Source organism: Numenius arquata, chromosome 8 (genome assembly GCF_964106895.1).
Source record: "Numenius arquata chromosome 8, bNumArq3.hap1.1, whole genome shotgun sequence".
Classification (NCBI taxonomy): Eukaryota; Metazoa; Chordata; class Aves; order Charadriiformes; family Scolopacidae; genus Numenius; species Numenius arquata.
Window position 1 is genome coordinate 19,370,768 of NC_133583.1, and position 15,842 is coordinate 19,386,609.

The following is a 15,842-nucleotide window of genomic DNA, read 5'->3' on the forward strand; positions in this document are numbered from 1 at the left end:
ACCCGCGCGCCCGCCGCCGCCTCGCGCCGCCATTGGCTGCCGCGGCGCCCGCCCGCGGGGCGGGGGGCACGTGCCGGCGGGAGACGGGAGGGGGGGGTGGTGGAGGAGGAGGCGGGCGGCGATTGGCCGGGCGGCGCGCGTGCCCGCGGCGCGGGCGGGCGCGCGGGCGGCGCATGCGCAGGGCGGCGGGGGCCGGCGGCGATGGCGGCGCGGGGCTGATGGCGGTGGAGGCGGCGCTGCGCTGAGGGGAGCGGTCCCGCCCGGCCCGCCATGGGCAACGAGGCCAGCCTGGAGGGCGGCGGCGACGACGGGCAGCTGCCGCCCGCCGCCGCCGCCGCCGGGGCCCCGCCGCCGCCCGCCGCCGCCGCCGCCGTCAAGCCGCCTTCAGCACCGGGCGGCGGCGGACAGCTCCCGGGCAGCGCGGCCGGGCCCAGGTCAGAGCGCGGGAGCGCGGGGGCGCGGGGGCGGGGGGGGGGGGGCGTGGGATGGGGGTGCGTGGGGAGCAGGCGGAGGCGGGTGCGGGGGGTCCGGGTGCCTGGGGTGCAGGTACATGGGTGCAGGTACGTGGGGTGCGGGTACGTGGGGTCCAAGCAGATCCACCGTGGGGTGAGGGTGGGTGGGGTGTGGACAGATGAGGGTGCGTGGGGTCCAGGCAGATGCGGGTGTGTGGGGTGCGGATACGTGGGGTGCAGGCACGTGGGGTGCAGGCAGATGCGGGTGTGTGGGGTGCGGATACGTGGGGTGCAGGCACGTGGGGTGCAGGCAGATGCGGGTGCATGGGGTGTGGGTATGTGGGGTGCGGGTGCGTGGGGTGTGGGCAGATGCGAATGTGTGGGGTGTGGGTGTGTGGGGCCCAGACAGATACGGGTGCGTGGGGTGTGAGCAGATGCGAATGTGTGGGGTGTGGGTGTGTGGGGCCCAGACAGATATGGGTGCGTGGGGTGTGAGCAGATGCAGGCGGGTGGGGTCCAGGCAGATGTGGGTCCGTGGGGTGCAGGTCTGTGGGGTGCAGGTAGGTGGGGTGTGGGTATGTGGGGTGTGAGCAGATACAGGTGTGTGGGGTGTGGGTGCGTGGGCCAGAGCCAGGTGCCGGTGTGTAGGGTGTTTGGGGTGTGTGTCTCGTGGTCGCAGGTCAGTGGGGCGCAGGGAGCAGGTTGGGGTGCGGGGGGAGTGCAGGCAGATGCGTGAGAGAGGGGTGTCCACCGATGGGAGAGCGGGGTGCAGGGACGGCACCTCCCGGGGTGAGGAGTGTGATGATTTGGAGAGGGTGGGAGGAAGGTGGGCGCTGGCCGGTGGGCAAAGGTCCAGCAGCGAGGGCTGTAGCGGCCATGGGGGTTGGGTAGGGGATGCTGTGATTTGGGATTGGGGAGCCCGTGCCGCACAGGAGGAGGGGGGTCCTGGATGAGGGTGGGGCGGTGAGCAGCACCCAGGGCTTAGAGGAGATTTTGGGGTGCATCCTGGAGGAAAAAGGGGAGGCACGGAAGAGGGGGACCAGGGCTCTGGGTTTGCGGGGCTGTGACAAATGGTGGGTGGCAAGCTGGGCAGCGGGCTTGGGGGGGAAGCCGGTCAGGGTGGAGGGACCATGCCTGGTGGCATGTGGCATGGTGGCAGTGCCGGGGCGTGTGAGCACCCCAAACGTGGCCACCCCTGAATGTGGCCGTCCCCAAACGTGGCCATCCCAACCGGAGCCAGCTCCGAATGGGAAGGGCCGTTATGTAAGAGGAGGGACGTGCAGCCCTGCCAGGAGTCACCGTCGTCGGTGCAAAACCTCGCCAGGAACTGCGCCGAGCCACTCTCCCTCCACGAGGAAGAGCCAGCTGGGAGGGAGGGAGGGAGGGAGGGAGGGAGATGCCTCGGGAGCAGGCACGGGCGTGGGATTGGAGCTATTCCTTTAAAAAAAAAAAACAAAACCAAAAAACCACCACCACCCCACAGCCCATCCGAAAATATCATGCCGTCTGGAAAAATAAACGGGAGGTGGCAGAAAGTTGCATGGAGGGATGCGGGGGGACTCTTTGGGCTCTCCGCCTCACCGGGGCCGCGAGGAGCTCGGCTTCTGTTTGCCGCTTGCGCTGCTTCCAACGGGGGAAAATGAGGCGGGAGCCCAAGCGGGCGGCTGCGGTCTCGCCTGGCCGAGCTTCCCTGTGGCTCCCAGCCGGTCCCTGCTTGCGGGCTGTGCGTTAGCATCCGGGTGGGATTCAGGGACCCCACAGGGTGGCCGAGCTGCGGGGCAGGCTTTTCTTTGTCAAACCTCTGTTGGCTTTTACACAGGGAGTGTGAAAGCAATCCCCCCCCCCCCGAGCAAAATCGTGCCTGTTTTCCTGTATTTTTTCCCAGTTCCCCTTGCTGAAGATTCACCGACCCCTCTGCTTCGGACTCTGCCGATGAGAACTTGTTCGTAGGCTGCCTGTCATGATTTAAAATTAAATACCCACATGGCTGTTTAGGCCGGCGTAACAAGATCAGCCGAGGGAGCCGTGCAGATTTTCCGTCTCTCTGCTTTTGGTGCTGCCACGGGGCTGCCAGGCTCTCCGTTTGCTGTTGGGTACCGGGGCTGGGGGTCCTGGGGGATCTAGGGGTCCCGGAGCACATGGGGCTGGTGAGGTGGAAGAGCACAGTCCTGCAGTCCTCTCTCCCCTCCTGCCAGAAACCCCGGGCTGATGTTGCTGGCTGTGCCCAAACCCCTCCTGCCCCTCCTGGGGAGCTGCTGCCAGGGACCTGCCCTCCTTTGCAATTAATTAAGGCAATTAAAGAGGTGGGCCTTGCGAGGCTCTGCTGCGGAGCGGCGGTGGGATGGGGAAGATGCTGGTCTGTGCCAGTGTTTAAAACCTGAGTGTGGGAGGGGTGCGGGGATCTGAGATAATGTCTTAGGGGTTTTAATTCAAGGTAAGAAGGTGGGAATGAAGGGAAAAACAGGCCTGGAGAAGAAAGTCGTCTCCGTGTGGTGCAGGAGCGGGCACGTAAGAGAGAGCAGATGTTGTGAGAGGCTGAGCAAAGCAGGGCTCGTGCTGACCGAGCAGCAGGTGTGCGGTGCAAAAGTGCCGCTCCAGACACCCCGAGTGACAGGGGAAAGGAAAGTGAGTTTCTCTCCATATCTGGGCAATTATTTATTTTTCTTTCTCCCTCCTAATTAAGTAGCCTAAATCTGCGTCAATGAAAAACCATAGCAGCGTTACTTTTCTGTGTAATTTTTCACAACTTGCTCGGTGTCATACAAGGAAACAGTCTGAATACCTTACCTGTGGCACGCTGGATTTCGGGGCCTTGGGTTTAAATTCATAACGATTGGTTTCAAGAAACTGTGCGTCCGCCGTGGAGGGGCTTCAGAGAGCAGAAGACATCTTACGGGAGTGACGTCTCCTCACCGGGTTGCAACTTAAGAGTCGTGGAATGGTTGGAGTTGGAAGGGACCTTGAAGAACATCTATTATTATTATTATTATTATTTATAAACTGATTTTCTGCTGGCGTGCTGGCCGCGGCAGTGCCAGAGGAGGGAGGGAAGGTGCCACCTGTGGTGCCGGGCGGTGAGATGGTGGGGCTCTGCCCATGGGGTGCAGCTCTGGGAAAGGCAAATGGGATGCAGGATTGCGCCAGTGGGAGGACCTTGACCCTTGTGTGGAATCTCACCGAGGGGGCATCGTGCCCGGCTCCGGTGCTCGGCCAGGGGATGCTGTGGGAGGAGGGAGGGAAGGGGTACTGCTCATCCGCCCCCACAAACGGAGCCTCTGTTGCCTGAGAGGAGATGAAAAGACGGAACATTATTAGCCCGTAGGATCAAAGGAACATAAATTGGTCGTGGATGCATTCGGACTGGAAGCTTTCCAGCTGCCTGGCAGCGGAGTCCTGGGCTGCTCCTCCGAAGAGCAGAAGGGACGAGCTCATTTTGCGGTGCAGCTCGATGGATTGATGGCAAGGGGTTGGACGGCAGAGCAGGGACCAGCCCAAGTTTAGAAACGTCATTTGGGGCATGGCACCATGAGTGGCTGTTTTTCCCGGTATCCTGAAGGGAGACTTTATTGCTGTTTCTGACCGTGTTTGTCTGTGCCTGATTTATGCCCGCTTCATTAAGGTTTTTGGTTTGTCTGGAGCTCGTAAAAGATTTTTTTTTGGTGCCTGGATGCACGAGCTAAGGCTGAAGGATGGGAGAGGGGAAGAGGGTCGGTCTCCTGGGACGTTCCCAGTGGTGGGTGGCAGCACCTCCCACATGTGCTGTGAGAGGTCCCCCGAAGCCCTCGCTTGGCCTGGGACGGCAAGTCAAGAGTCGGTCCTGTTTACCCTGCTTTTTACGTTCAGCATCAGGCTGTTTGGCCGGTGGAAAAATCAGGTGTTAGGAAAGCACATAGCAGAAGCAGGACTGAGAGAAGCACTCCTCCAAATTGGAGAAAATAGCTCAAGTTTGGGAGAAGCCTTAGGGCAGTTCGGATGCTCCATTCTGCCCTTTAGGTAGCTCACTTGCATCTGCTGGGTATTGGCTTGTTTTCTTGCCGTAAGTACCATAGCAATAACAGGTAATGAGAATATACATAAAAGTAATTTAAAAAAAAAAAAATCAGATTTCTCCGTTTCTTTTTTCACAAGCTTGCAGAAAGGAGCAGTCCACGTCCATTTTCATGTGACTGCGCTAGAAATAAAGCCATAAGATGAGACTGTGTGACGGAAAATCAGGCTACAGACAGGCCCCGTGGTTGTGTATAGAGCCAGCTCCCTCTCTGTTTCCATGCGCTGATGTCCCCAAAGAGGCTGAGCCCTGAGCAGGACCTTGCAGAGACGTTGCCATCAGAGGCATCACTGGAAAACCTTTTCCTCAAATATTAAAATAGCTTTTTCCGGGCTTTTTGCTGAACAACAGACTGGCGCTCTGGCAAAGCCTGCCACGCACCTGCGCTTAGTAAATATTAGTTTATTTGCTATAAGACATTTGGGGGGTCAGGAGGGAGCTGAGGCTGGCTTTAAGCGAGGAGGGGAAGAACTGATGCACAACGTCTCAAGCTCATAAACCTCGTGTGAGCAAAATAAAAGGTAAAAGGAGGAGTACGAAATGGCTTACTTGACGGATCACATCAAAATATTTGCCGTGTTAAATATCCCACTGGGCTTCAATGTGCCTTCCTCGCCCGTGATGGGCAGGCGGTGTCGGCTGTGACGTGTCTTCCCTTCAGCAAGCCGTGTTTTACATACTTTTGATGGCTCTGACAGCAGCCATTAGGCCACTGAGTACCGATGGCACAATTCTGGGTGCTTAAGTAACTCCAAAACCTCTTCTCTGAACGTGCTCATCAATATTCAAAATGTTTGGCATCAAATATTAATGCCTTTATTTCCAAAACAAATATACAGATTTGCAATCCGCTTCACGGCTTGGGGTTTCTCGCTGCCGAAACCAGCCTGGGTGTTGTGCTGATGGCACGATCCTTTGCCTTCTGCTGTGTGAGGAGCTCCAGGATGTGCCCGTGCCATCCCCTTCTCCTCCGGAACAAAAACGTGGAAGAATTTGGAAGGGTTGGTATTTTCTTCGCTCCGTTGAGGAGTTGGAGGACTCTGTGGCTCCTTCTTGGGCAGGTGGCAGCTGTGGCAGGGATGCTTTCTGTGCCCCAAAGTCCCAAGTGCTGGTGGTCAGCCTCTTCTGCTGATGCTCAGTGGTGCCACAGCCGGAGTGTCCACGTCCCTTGGGATCGGTGGGTCCCTTCACACTGCGGGTCCTGCCCAGGGGCGCGGTGGGCTGGCTCCTGCTTCTCCAACGTACCCGAATAACGCCGTTTCTTTCCTCTGCCGTGTCAGCTGAGCACATTTGGATGCTTCCCATCATGGTACTCGGTGCAGTGGCACATTCCTGCAGTTTGCTGCTCCTGGGTGCCGCTCGGGGTATTTTTGGGCTGGTGAGTGACAGCAAGTGCTGATGGTCATCCCGGTCCCACACATCGTAAACTGTTAGGAGTGTGGCACGTATTTTCTTGAGATTGAGATGGTCGCTGTTGAGCCATCGCTGTGTTTTCAGACGTCTGTCTGAAATGACAGAATGACAGATTTGTTATTTTTGCATCAATCCATGGGCGCGACTGTTCTTATCAACAGGGTTTTTTGTCTTTTTTAGAGCCTGGAGGTGCTGAGCTTCGGCGTGACCCTGAAGCGCTGCTGTGCAGCCTGTCAGTCATCACCGGGCATGCCGTACCGCTTCTCATGCCACCGATGCTGCAAAGTTTTTGTAAATCCAGGGAGCTGGCTCCTCGCTGAGAACACCCAACACCTCCGATGAGCTATTTAGGAGCCTACAAGAGGGAGTGGGATCGTTGCATCCTATTAACGCTGGCCTGTGCTTTACAGGGAGAGTGGAAGGCATGTTCCTGGGGGGCTCCTCACCCATTCTCTGCTCATATTTGATATCAAACATGACTTAACCATGCTGGTGATGGTGTCTTGCTGACTCTTGGCCTCTTTATAGCTTACTAGCATGTGTTTGATATCAATGGTAGACCCCAGCCCCATTAACAGACTGGGGGCAGTGGGTTGATGGGGCAGGAGACAGCAACTCCCTGCCCACGCTGAGCTTCTCAGAGGCAGAGGAGCATCATCCACCAAGATCTGCCAAAAGCTGCATTTGTCATGGTTTGGCTTGAGATGAGACGTGATGGTATGACATCCAACCAGACTTCTGGCACTGGGTGGCAGAGATCGTTAGGATGGCTAACAAAGGCAAAACAAAATCTGAAGTTTTGAGGTCCAACCTCACCAAATGGCAATGAGATGTATGTAAACAGTGAGCATAAGGAAATCTAGAAGCCGTTTACCAGAGAGTGCGATGGGATATGTGATCACACAAGGCTTAAATAAAAGATTCACCTCCTAAAATATACAGTCTCCCTCAGCCCAAAACGATAGTTTCTGCAACGTGCAGCAGATTAGCTGTTCATACTGGCTTTATTCCCCCTGAAGATGTGATTAAATAGTTCGGTGCATTCTCTTTTGTCAAAAATGATTTAGTTGTGTTTCTAGGTCATTGTCTATAGAAGAAAAATGCGTGTATATTTAATGCGGTAAAGTGTATTAGGCATCTTCTAAGAAGAGCTACAATGAAAAAATCTTTTCTGCCCAGTGTGTCCCCAGAGCTTTCTCCTGTCCCTGTCCTTAGTGTCCCCTGAAGCATCAGTCCTTCTGGAAAACCCATTGCTCACAGGTCGCCTCAGCAGCCTGTCCTTGTCCTCCTCTCACTTCTTGACGATAGGAAGAGCCTTTATCCCAGAGCAACCAGGATGAACATCTCCACTCAGAGACTTAGTGCTTGCTGGTGAGGAGCTCAGTTGTCCAAGAGCCAAGTGACTCTAACAGGGGGTGTAAGGTACCGGTGGGCAAAGGTAGGAGCACAGGACCAGAGGAGACCTCCAGGCCATTACTCACTAGTAGACACCATTAGACACCCCATCGTATAGTCCCACTAACAAGGTAACGACTAAGATCTTAAATGAGACACTCTACGTTGCAAAGCCGAAATGCAGCTTTGATTTGCCAGTAGTCCATGTGCTTGAGACATGCAGATGTGGTTTAACTTCCATATGTCTTCCTGAGGGATAGCGACACCTTCAAGCTCAGGTGTGCTCAAAGACTTTGACCTGGGCCATCCTGGCCAGCCAGTTTCGTAGGGACGGTCACTCATTCCTTGTTCTGCAGCCAGATGACGGGGCATGTTGCATGGTCGGGATGCAGCAGGGGCAGCCCTTGGCACGTGGGTCAGGACTCCAAGCTGAGCCTTTGGAGATGATGTGATGGTCTTACCCTTTTCCACTATGCCCCTCTCCTCCATGTTACAGCCAGGAAGCAGGTGGTGCAGGAGGTAAGGAAGGGTATGGACGCCAAGCCTTGTCACTGCATCGTGGTTATGCAGTGACTTCCCGAGTTGCAGCAAGCTCTGCACAGGCTCCTCTGACCCACGAGAAGCTCTTTCTCTCCTCCCTGAAGACCATCGAGGCCCTCCCTGTGTTTCTCAGTGGTTTCTCATTCTCTGCAAGCAGGCTTCAGTGCTGTGCTGTGACTTCTGCCTAGGATGTCCTGCAGCTTCTGAACCCCATGTGAGGTGCCAGGTGCCATCTCCTGCCTGTGACTTGCTGCCTGTCCCACCTGCGGTCACCTGAACCTCTGCTGCCTGAGCACGCCTTGTTGCTTCCCACGAGAAGAGCATCTCCTGCCCTCTTCTCAGAGGGTTTCCCCCCTTTTTGGCAGTTATAACGCAACCTAGGGCAAGCAGATACTGCGTGGCTGAAAGGGAAAATGCATCTGTGCTGCTTGAGAAACGTTGCTGAATTTTGAGTTTCTTCGAACAGGTATGACTAACCCTTCTCCACTTGGCTCCGGGACCTGCCAGGGACCATGGTTTCTCAGATGTGACAAAGCAGTTTCGCACGCTGAGTAGCTTTCAGATGAGGGTTTGACAGCTCCTCTGAAGGCTGCGGGGGGAAAAAAACCCCCAAAAACCTCACCTTGGACCAAAATGTCTCTCGGTGCAGATGTGACAAAATTCAGTGTTCCAGCCGGTCTGTTTGCAGTTGGCAAGGTCTTCTCTACCCAGCCCATGGTGCTGCAGGCACAGACGTCCATGTAGGTATTACAGGGTAGGGAGACTTTCAGGGGCCAGATGTCAATAACTGAGAGCAGCCTTTTTTCCTTTTTTCCTTTTTTTCTTTTTTTCTTCCCTGCCAGTAGAATATTGCCTTGTAGCCTGTTTTGCGTCTTTCCCGGCAATGGGAGCTCACAGGCTTCTCCAGATCCCAAGAGGGACGTGAGGCTGATGCTGAGCTCAGAGCCTGGCTCCAATGGACATCCGTTTGCAGGACCGGTGCTCTTGTGAGGATTGTAGCGTTGCGAATGTGGGTATTCATTTTGGAATTTGGTTTTATTTATGGATTTTGAGCTCTGTTAGGAGACGCTTGGATGCTTGGAGTACGTGAGCTCTCCTGACATGGTCTCAGGGTTCTCCTTCTTAGGGTGCTCTGTCCTTGGAAGTTGTACATGGGCGCTGAGTCAATGTTGGACGTGTCTTTTTCTGCTATTAAATGGATTCAAAGGGGTCCAGCCCCTCTTGCAAGCCCACGTGAGACCCAGCTGGGTCTGCCATGGGTTCTCCAGTATCAGAGTCTGTTGGTAGCTTGCGTCCCTCCTTCATCTGTCTAGACGTGAGGAGTATGAAGAGATTTTTGCCATATTTAATGTCTGCGAAAGGATGAAATTGTGTGTGGGAATTACTTTCCAAGATTGACATGTTGTAGCTGTTAACCACTTTTTTTTTTTTTTTTCTTTCTTTTTTAAACCAGAAAAAACAGATTGCAGCCTGGGAAAAACAGTGTGGTTTTTTTTCTTTCATCTGCTAAAGAAAACATTTCGGTTACAGATATGTGAAGTTACGAGTTATAAAATAGGAATAGTTGAAATTTGGAAGTGTATAATAAGTTCTTAAGGGAGTTGGTAATTTGCCTTCCTCTTTTGAAAAAAACAAATCAGCTGATAATACGAAGCTTATGAAAGGCTTGGGGAAAATGCAGTGCTGAACTAGATCTTTCTCCACGTTGACTCCAAACTGTACTTTTTCCTTTGATGAAACATGAAATTACTTTTAATTTATTTTGTTCCAATCCTAGTTACATAAACTATTATTTGATTGTACAGCTGGACTGAAAAACTGTAGGAGGTCTCACATTTAGGATTTTGCTGCCTCTTTCTCATTAAGCCTACAGACTGATTTCTTTAAATGCACCTATTAATCTTCTTAGGGAGACAAATTGTTGTTTGGTTGGGTTTTTTCTTTCTTTCGTTTTTTTTTTTTTTTTTTTAATTTTGAAAAACACTAAACTCCCAGTTAACTGCCAGAGTCAATGCTGATGGTTGAAGTCTTTCGAGGTGTGTCTGCGCTGCAGCTGGGCACGTGTTGCCCTGGCCAGGCTGGGTTTGATCTAGTTAGTTGAAGCACCCAAGGTGGTCACAGCCTAAACCCTTCTCGTCATGCTTGGCAATGACCTCCAAGTCTACAGGATGGACTAATGCCTCTTTTTCCATTTTAATTTTGCAATATGCTTGTCTACGGTAACTTCTGTTGTGTTATTGACCCCCAGTTTGGGACTCATTGTGGAGCTCCAAGTTTGCGACCCATTTATGTAGACCTTGTAGGACCAGCAATAGGACACGGTGAACCATTGTGTTGTCCTTGAAGCATGTAGATGTTTCCCACTTTTGCCTCTGAATTGCATCTTCTGCCCGCTGATGGTAAGCCACCATATTCTGGGTTTCTTTTTTTCCATTCAAGCAAGGTTTCTTGATGGAGCAGGAGGGCTATCGATACGAAAACCACATTGTCATCTGGGCAAGGAGCGGGCAGGTTTTGGTAACCATCCTTTGGACTGCTGCCCTTGTGGACCTTCTCCTCCCTCCTCTCCTGTCCTGCTGGGAATGGCTCGTAGCAGGGTGGGGAAACTGCTGCCAAGCTGCTCCCAAAACACATCCGTGGGCTGCGGCTGCTCTGATATGAATTTGCGAGATGTCTGCAGCAGATAGTGCCAGAGCACATTGTGTCAGGGCCAGGCGGCATCGGTAGCTTTCCATAAATACTCCTGACGCCGGCGTACGTGAGGAGGTGATGCTGGGGACTGCTCACAGCGCTGTAAATCGGTCCATGCTGCTCAGCATCTGCCTTGACTCTCCCTTTCCAGTCCCAAGGAGTGGAAATTTCCAAGCCTTCTCCTTTCCCCCCATGCCTGCAGGTTGTTGTGGATGTTTTGCTTGGGGATCTTGTAGCTGGGGAGCGCACAAGGAAAGACGGGTTGTTTCCATTTTTATATAGAGTAGAGATCTTTGGGTCTGCTGGTCCTGCAAGGGCAGCCCCAGCCTGTCCTTCTCCCTCTGGGTGGGATCCTACCACCCAGGGCTCAGCAGCAGAAGAGTGGCAGAAGTGGCATGTGGTCCTTTGATGTCCTTTGAACCTTTTGTGGTGGTGATTGTCAGAGAGGGTAGAGCCCATTTACCACTTTATTAGGCTGGGTTTGGACTGGTTACACTAAAATTATGACAGAACATTAGTTCTTGTGTGAGTGGAAAAGATGGTCCATGTTACTACGTTATATGCCATGGATTACCTTAACCTGGCAAAAAATGAGGCATCCAGAAGCATCACTCTGGGAGAAAACACCAGAGAAGCATCTCGTTAGGTGTCCCTTTTGTACTTTATTTTATCTGCCTTTCTCATCTTGAAGTATCTCCCAGCTGCACTGGTTAATGGGTTAGGATATGATTCCTGTTGGCCATACAACTCAGTTTCATCCAATCTGCGTCAATAATTACCAACTTAATTTTGTTCTATTATTAACTAAAAATACAGTCCCAAATGCTCTGAATGAACAAGTTATCGTGTCTTTCTTTTTCTTTGAGATGTGCAAACAAAATCTGCTAGCTGCTTTGGGTAGTCATAAAATGCCTTCTACTTATCAGCATACCTAAAATCCGGTTCACTTATCATGTAAACTTGTCAGCCTTAAATTTTACCTGCTTCCATTTCTGCTAAGTTCAGCCTTTTGATGGGACCGCGAGGACAGATACATCAAATATGCAGATGCGTCAGTCTCTTTGGGGACAAATGTTCTGGTCTGAGGTATGTGCGGCAGGGAAATGCGTGCGGGGACAAAGCGCCTCAAAGAATTGCCGATGCTGGAGAAGCGTTTTCCTTTGATCCTATAAAGAATTTGGCAGGGGAATTTCAGACTCTCCTATTTCAAAAGGACATTTAAACTGAACAGCTTGAAATACTGAAGTTGATGGTGTCTCTGACGGTGTTGGTAATGTGTTATACTTTGGGTTTGCTTTTGCTTTCCTGTTGTGAATGACAAGTTTTACACGCAAAAATGTTTGTTAACTGTGAGTTTGGTTTGCTTGTTGGCATTTGAGCTTCCAATTCAAATCTCTGAAAACCAGAAAGACACACAAACAGCTCTGTTTACCCCATCCTGCACAGGGCCGTTGGCTGGCAGCCCTGGGGCTGTGTCCCCAGCAGGCATTTGCAACCACGGTCTTGTCTCCAATCATAGACATTGTTGGACCACGTGTGCTAGTGTGGAGAACATCCAGGATGGAGAAACTTCTGCAGCTGAGAAGCGTTCCTGACAACCACAACTTCGTGTGAAGTTTTTACCCAAGGGTGTTTGGGCATAATGGACACCAATGTCTCCTCCTTGCAGGGACGTGTGGGCACATCACTTTTACCATGTACCCCTCTCTGTGCGTGGTACTTGGAACTCTTTATGGAGGACATGAGTTGATCCCCGTTTCCTCAGCCCCTGCCCAAATGATCTTCTCTTGATTACTCTTCCACACTTTAGATGTCAGCTCTTCTGGTAACCTGAGGCAACAGAAAAGATAATTAGGGACCTAAATGGCCTGGGGAAGAGTTAGAGGGACAATTATGAGATGGCCAAAATGCTGTGAGGTGCAAAGGCACAATTGCGGGATGGACAAAAATGCTATGTTTTTTCACAGATGCAAACCAAAATATATTAGGTCTCGTGTTTCGTTTGCCCAGCTCAAACAAATAGGGGTGTGAAATCAGGATTTTTCTGTTGCCTCTTGCTGCGGTCGCCAGGAGATGTGTGTCTCTCTGCAGTATATAGTCTGATTTCCTCTCCTGGAAATTGCTGTTCTAACTGGGTTTTTCTTTCCTTTTTCTAAAAATACGAGCCGGTTTCTTTCTGGTATGTCATTACCGCCTCTTTTTTAACAGCACTTCTCTTTCTGATGGATCTTCCTATTTTTTATGCCTGGAATGAGTGTTGTTCCTCGTTCCGGGCTGAGTTCGGTTGACTCAAGCTGTCACGGAGATGGATAATGATACATTTTTTTGCATCAGCTTTTAATTTTGGAGCATGGGTGAAACATCCAAAAAATGGGCCCTGCGGTCTTCCCAGCTTCTTAATGGTCAAAAGCAAACTTCTTGCTGCCAGCAGGTTCCATAGAAGCATGGGGACCCATGGGTGGTGTGGACAGGACCATGAATACTCTCCTGGTGGAGCCAGACCCCAAGGATTTACCCATTTTTACCTGCCAGCACCAAACTGCTCTTGACGTTGAAGTACTTGCCCACAATGGGCCAAGAGCCGCAGAAATCCCTCCAGCTCCCCGACTGAACCAAGCCTAAAACCCAAAAGGGAGCCCTGCAAAACCAGACCTTTGTGCCACTCTCCCAGGAGGGGAAAAAAGCCAGAAGCAAGTCAAGGGAACGGGCTGCCTCTGCTCTGCTCTTTGAATTGCTTTCCAGAATGCATTTTTCCCAAAATAACTTAATTGTCTATTTTTTTGTAGATCGTTCTATATTTGTTGATGAGCATTAAATTGGCATTTTCTGAGAACTGTCCAAAATGGCTTGAAGAACTCTTCGCAGAGCGGCAGTATCTCATTTAGAGCCCATTGCTACGCATGGCGATGGTTGTCTTATCTTCTGTGCATTACTCTGCATTCCTTGACCTTGGATTTCACCTGCCACAGCGTTTTGAGACATCCATTTCAGGAGAGCCTTCTAAAGCCCTTTGCAGTCAGTTTTAGCTTTGAATACTCTGAATAAATTTGTATGGCTCAGCAAACTTGTCCCTTCATTATTCCCCTCCTTCCCAGGCCATTTATGAACACATCCCTTTTATCCTGTGGCAGGGTCCTGCAACTCTACTTGTGAAGACCTGACCATCTCCTTCTGTCCTTGGTGTCCTAAATTGGGATGAGTTACTAACCCACATGAACGCTTCCCCTTATTTCACTATCTTTTACTTCTTTTTTTGCCTTCTTTCTTTCTAGATTCTTATCCTACCGTTTCTCCTAGTGAGACAATTTTTCAGACTAATCCTGTATATGGAAGGGTTCTGGTGTGGGAACCTTCATCAATTTCTCCTTAGCAAACAGCACGGCAAACGTTGCGTTTATCTTGCCTTTAACAGTCTTGCATTCCTTAAATATTTCTGTTGCCTTTTAGGCTTCTGATCTGGCAATCAGTTTCCCAGATTCTTTGGCAGATTTCCTATTGCTAAAGTTTTATAAATTCTTTTTTTCTGGCCCAATTTATGACCTGTTCCTTAAGGGATCGTTATTATTTTTTGCATGCTTTATTAGGTTTTTAAATTTAATTTGCCAAAATTTTGTTTGCTTGTTTGTTTTCTCATTTTCTACTTTTTCTTTCTTTTTTTTTTTTCTCAATTTTTACTTTTTGAAGGATTTCCTTTTACTTCTGTAGCCTTATTTGCTCTACTCTTTAATTATATTGCCTTGTTATGGCCATGCCTTATACCCTTTCTTGATAGCGTATGTTTTGACTGAGGCTCAAGTGTGCAAACAGGTACCATGGAAACTTCCCTTTTTAATGCTTTTCATTTCTTTTTAACAAGCTTTCAATCTAAATATTATAGTAAAGTGTATTTGTGTGGTTTTTCCAGTCCTGCAGTAGACCGAAGCTGAGTCTGTTACGGTCACCCTTACTGAACGTTTCTGTCCCCAATTTTGGCTCCTCGAAGCGGGCGCCGTGCATGTGGCAGGACTAAGTCAAGAGCAGGTAGCTTTATTCTGCATTGCTTCAGGGAATAGTTAACAACCTAAGAAAAATATTGCGTTGCTGCCAATTAAAATCAGAGAGGCTCTTGGGGTGTGTGTGGGAGGTTTATAATCATAGATTTACAGGATAAGCTTCCATGAGCCATGTGCCACAAAAATTCCTTAGCTTCGTGCCGTGGTTTATCTTTTGGCTCTGTGGGCATTAAATAAATATGGCACAGTGATTCATGCTGTTAGCTTTACTGGGACAAAGGTCTTGAGTTAAATGTGACTCTGGCAATCAGCTCTTTTACCGTTTAATTGCTAGAGCTCGGTTATAAGATGTAAGTGGATGGAGGCCGAGGAGGGGGGTTGCTCCTTGACTGGGGTACTTTGTCCATTGTACTTGTCCTTTCTGCTGCCCGCAGTATTTTCAGGGTTGTGATGACCCTTTATAAATTAGATGATTCTTAACATGCGTAAATGACTTGCTCACAGCAGTCAGTTGGACCCATGAAGGATTCGGAGGCCAAACCCTCCAATAGGTGGGTGGAAATCAGATTCAAGAGACGGCTCCAGCCTGCACCTCACTTTGGCTTCTGGGGACACTTATCCCCATTTCAGCCATCCTTTCTCTCCGTGCTCCCTGGTGTTGGTGGCAGGGCTGTATCTCTGTGACAGGGCTCTTCATCCTTTCTTCCAGACCTTCCAAGTCCTGCTATGATGAGGAGAAGAGCTCTGCAAGCAGCAGCCCGCTTTACCATCCAGCCTGCAACATCCACCGAGCATGGCCACCCCCAGCCCTCACCTGAATTAATCTGGAGTTCATTGTGCTCAATGGGGGGGACTTAATGAGTCCTGCAGTCAGGGAAATGTCCTGAGCATCCTCCCCTTTGGCAGTATTCTTGGGGCCAGTGGCTGGGGTGCCCACTGCCTCTTCTTCCAGCCCTCCCCAAGGGCTTCAAGGCTGGTCTTCACCAGCACCAATGGTCCAAAGCTGACCTACCAACTGTACCCATACACTGGAAGAGCTACCGTTCCTCCTTGCTTTATATCTTCCAGGTACTTCCTAAGTACCTGGAGAGATGCAGATGCTGGATCAGAAATCTAGTGGACCTTTCTGATAGCTCCACATTCACCCCAGGGACGGTGTGTCTGCAGGCATGGTGGAGCCAGGTCTCCTGCTGTGCATCTGCACCCTCCTGGCTCTCAGCCCCTGGCTGTACCGCTCCCCTTAGGCCATGCAGCTAATTGCATCACCATCGAGAGGTGTCTTCTACTCTGTCTCTGGAAGATTTACATGTA

The 15,842-nt window shown here is 51.0% G+C and overlaps 1 protein-coding gene across 1 annotated transcript in view; it reads left to right on the plus strand.

Annotated features, from left to right (window-relative positions):
* The first annotated feature begins 270 nt into the window (after positions 1–270).
* BSN (bassoon presynaptic cytomatrix protein) overlaps positions 271–15,842 on the plus strand; it is a 97,301-nt gene continuing 81,729 nt past the window's right edge. Inside the window, exon 1 of the mRNA XM_074151797.1 lies at positions 271–434. Within this exon, the coding sequence (XP_074007898.1) occupies positions 271–434 (164 nt within the window). The remainder of the gene's footprint in view (positions 435–15,842) is intronic.